Genomic DNA, 4399 nt, shown 5'->3' on the forward strand with positions numbered 1-4399 from the left:
ATAGATCAAATTGAGCTCAATTGGCCAACCCAGAGAGTAGTCCGACAATATGCTCATTCAAAATACCAAGAATGCTCTGTAAAACCTCTTTTAAAACAAAGAGTAAAAAAAAAGTAACATCATCATACTGTATACTCTCTCATATAAATGATGAGATTTTTTAATGAATAAAACACGATTGATTATAAATAAGACACGATCGATGTGAATTTTACTATTCACTCTCTCTCTCTCTCTACTCTTTACTTATGATCTATTCCTTGGGTGTGATTTATGGACACATCAGGATTCAACGCATATTATAAGATTTAATGCATAAACACACAGACAAATAAGAAAGGGAACATTAAATAAAGCAAACTAGAGAAATGAATCAGGTGGGATTCACAAACAAAAAGGGAATTGAATAGATTGATTTGCATAAAAGAAAAAAAAATTGTTTTTTTAATACAACTAATGATGAAGGGATAAGAACAGATCAAAACCGGCCTCCAATTGCTTTTAGCGTCAACAAAGAACATGTGAGGATGGGCGAAAAACTATTCTGTAATAATAGAATGGGATAGTGGAGGGAGATATTATGTTTGATAATTAATGATTATATGTCTATATATATAATTGCAAAGCTTAATTTCTATTATTTTCTAACAATAATATGATTAAATTATATATTGTCATTCAGAGTACGTTAATTTAGAGAAGATTTACATACATACCCCTCAGTTCTTATGTATTTACATATCTCACACCTAAATTTTACTTTTAAAAAGAAAAAAAAATTGATATTTTTGGTGATATGAAGATTTCGATGGTATAAATGTAAGAAATCAAAGTTTAAGAGATAGATATGTAAATACATAAAAATTGGAAAAAATATTACATCAGGACTCCGCACGTAAAGTTACGTGATGAGTCCAATGAAATCAAGCCAAAGGGGAATATTCCCGGCAACACAAGTAAGATAGGGGAATATTTCCCTGATATTATTCAGGTGTTTTGTATATTATTCATGTGTTATTGTGTTCTAGAAATATTCCTGGTTTTATCTTGAATAACACACAATAACACCTGAATAATGCGGGAGGAATATTCTCTTGTGTTACCGAGCCGGTTTTTTTTTCTCACCTTCACGTTTGTGGCGTGATTTCATTGGGCTCCGCACGTAACTCTACCTGCGGATTGCTCATGTAATATTTTTTATAAAAATTGAGTGTTACGTATTCCCCTAAATTCAGTTGGGAGAATTAAATTTGTAATTGAATATATTATCATAAATGAAAATGTTGGAATATATTAAGAAGGAAACATGTCGCAATGTAATTTGACAGCGAATTGTCAAACAAATAGAATCACGAGAACTAAAACTCAGATCTTTTGGCTCTTTGCAGTTATCGGAGACGACAACGGCTGCCGGAATTTCTTTTTTTATAATTTCCTTTTAAAATAAATAAATCTCACAACTATATCCTCAAGGATAATGCTTGCCCAATTTTGTCATAAAAAAAAATTAATTATGTGCTATAATAAATCAATTTTGGCTTTTAAAATTTCGCAAATAGCAAGTATCTGTCAAAATTAATTTTTAACATATTTTTTAAAAGCAAAATATTTAAAAACTGTTATGATATTATAAATATTTTTTTAATAGCAAGTATTTGTCTAACGTATGCAGAGTTGCATGCGTCGGTAGGTTACAGAGAGGAACTTGGGGGTTTATATCTGCGTTATACCCCTGTAATCTATCTGTAACTAGTAAGTTCCACACATGTTTTCATATATTTGTAAGTTATAGTTAGGTTACATGGACGTTGCAGGGGTATAACGCAGCTATAACCCTCCAATACCTTCATTGTAACCTACCGACGTACACAAATATTTCTCCAAATTAGGATAGCATTATTCTTTGAGTTATTAAATTTCATAAAAAAACCTACCTTCCATTATAATTTTTTTTTTAATTAAATTAAATTTGCTCTTTGGCTCCCTTTTTCTTTTTTTAATTTATAAGAATAGGAGAATTTTGCATATCTAACACCTTAAGTTTGATATTTACACTGATAACACTGGTGTCATAAACTTAGCATTAAATTTTATATTGCACTTTTAAAAAGACACTATTGACTATAGAAGGTAGCATGTAAATATGTAAATGTAGGTGTTAGATATATAAATACATAATAATTATATGATATGTATGTAAATGCCCCTACCTTTTAAAATGCATGTGCCTTTTAACTTCGTTTTGTTTCTTGTTACTTTATTACTATGCCTTTTTTACTTAACCTATCTCTTAAATGCATTCAGTGGAAGAATTTAAAAAGTTGCGCAAAAAGGTCTTAGGTCTGGTCTCATGGTGAAGAGACTGCCCTAATAAAAAGCCTCCTTTTCCTTCTCCTTCTCCTTCTCCTTCTCCTTCTCCTCCAAAAATCCCTTTTTTTCTTCCACATTTTCCGCAAGAAATCAAATTTATTAAGTACAAGAAAGATAGAGAACAAACAGAGAGAAAATGGGTTATGAATCATCACTCCTCTCCTGCGTCTTCTTCCTCCTCTTCTTCTATTCTCCTCTGCTTCTGTACTCCCACGGAGTTCCTTCGCCGATCAATCTTCAGGGCTTGAGCGCGCTTTCATTCGAAGATGGCTATACGCAGCTCTTCGGCGACAGCAATCTCATGCTTCTGCGGGATGGAAAGACTGTTCATATCTTGCTGGATGAGAGAACTGGTAAAGGACTGCGGGTTTATTTTTTCGTTTTTGAAGTTTCTGAAGCTTCTTCGATTGATGTTCAGGTGCTGGATTCGCTTCTCAGGATCTCTATCTCTATGGATTCTTCAGCGCATCAATAAAGCTTCCTTCAGATTACGCGGCGGGCGTCGTCGTCGCCTTCTACGTGAGTTTCTTCTGATTAACAAAGTTCGTTTCTTGTTGTTTCCCAGGATTTTATCTGGAGAAAGATGAAAAAATTTTGATTTTTTGTGGTTTTATTTTCTTTACCGGATTAAGAATCCCTCATAACAAACTCCATTTTTTTGTGTTTCTTATCTGCTACTTTGGATTTAGAGTACCGCTTATTTCTTTATCTTTTTGACTGTTCTCTGTTTTCCTGGCTTCTGAAACCCGACGCGCACGCAAGTGATTTATCTGGTTCTGCAACTCGATTGTTTAGCAGAATCTGATCAATTTTTTTTTTTAATTTCTGGTTTAGATGTCGAATGGAGATGTGTTCGAGAAGAACCATGATGAGTTGGATTTTGAGTTCTTGGGGAACATCAGAGGAAGAGAATGGAGAGTTCAGACCAACGTTTATGGAAATGGCAGCACCGGGTTCGGAAGAGAGGAGCGTTATGGGCTCTGGTTTGATCCCACTGAAGATTTCCACAACTATTCCATTTTATGGAGCAAAAACCGGATCTTGTAATCAGTCCTTTTCAATTCCATACACTGTTTCATAAAAATCATGCCTTTAGCTCCCGCAAATCACGGCTTTAACTTCGAATATCCGCTATCTAACATCTTTTTCAGCAAATGATTCATCAGCTGTTTTCTTCAACATATTTAAATAAAAATTTCATTTTTTTTTCTTATCTACATAACATTTTTCTCTTATACTATTGAACCAAATAAAGTCAAATCTTATCTGCTATGTTACATTTTTTTTAAGATCTGATTTTTATGGTGTAATTTTTATTTTGGTTAAACAGATTTTATATTGACAACGTCCCTATAAGGGAGGTGGTGAGAACTGAAGCCATGGGAGGTCATTTCCCTTCCAAACCCATGTCTCTCTATGCCACAATTTGGGATGGCTCCAACTGGGCTACTTCCGGAGGCCGCTATAAGGTCAATTACAAGTATGCTCCTTATATCGCGGAATTCACCGACCTTATCCTCCATGGCTGCGCCGTCGATCCCATCGACCACCTCTCCACATGCCGGGGGAACGAAACAGAGCTCTATGACTTCACCACAGTGACATCTGAGCAATTCTATGCAATGAAGAAGCTAAGGAGGAAGCACATGACCTACTCTTACTGTTATGATGGTGAGAGGTACCCGGCAACGCCGGCCGAGTGCTCGGTGGATTCCCATGAGGCCGAGCAATTCGAGGGTGCGGGAAGTGGGCGGTCTGGTCACCGGCGACGCCGCGGCAAGAATCATCATCGGGCGGTGAAGACCATGGCCATCGCCATGGCCTCAAAGGAAATGACACTCTTTTAAGTAGAAATAATTGAGAATTGGTTGTTTGAAGAAATTTGAAAAGTTATTGGGGTTGATTGGTGATTATTTTGTGAATCATTTAAGGGAGGTGTATAGGTGCAAGAAATTTGAAAAGTTTATTGGATATATCATCTTTGTTTGGATCCTTATATATACATGGAGAGGCAGGGACTTTTAATTCA

The 4399-nt window shown here is 35.4% G+C and overlaps 1 protein-coding gene across 1 annotated transcript; it reads left to right on the top strand.

The window, feature by feature from the left end:
* Positions 1-2331: 2331 nt before the first annotated feature.
* Positions 2332-4399, top strand: LOC110021380 (probable xyloglucan endotransglucosylase/hydrolase protein 28). Its single transcript, XM_020719853.1, has 4 exons — positions 2332-2723; positions 2789-2889; positions 3205-3413; positions 3701-4399. The coding sequence occupies exons 1-4, from the start codon at positions 2507-2509 to the stop codon at positions 4215-4217; spliced, it is 1044 nt and encodes a 347-aa protein (XP_020575512.1). The 5' UTR covers positions 2332-2506; the 3' UTR covers positions 4218-4399.

The sequence above is a fragment of the Phalaenopsis equestris genome, unplaced genomic scaffold (assembly GCF_001263595.1).
Source record: "Phalaenopsis equestris unplaced genomic scaffold, ASM126359v1 Scaffold000134, whole genome shotgun sequence".
NCBI lineage: Eukaryota > Viridiplantae > Streptophyta > Magnoliopsida > Asparagales > Orchidaceae > Phalaenopsis > Phalaenopsis equestris.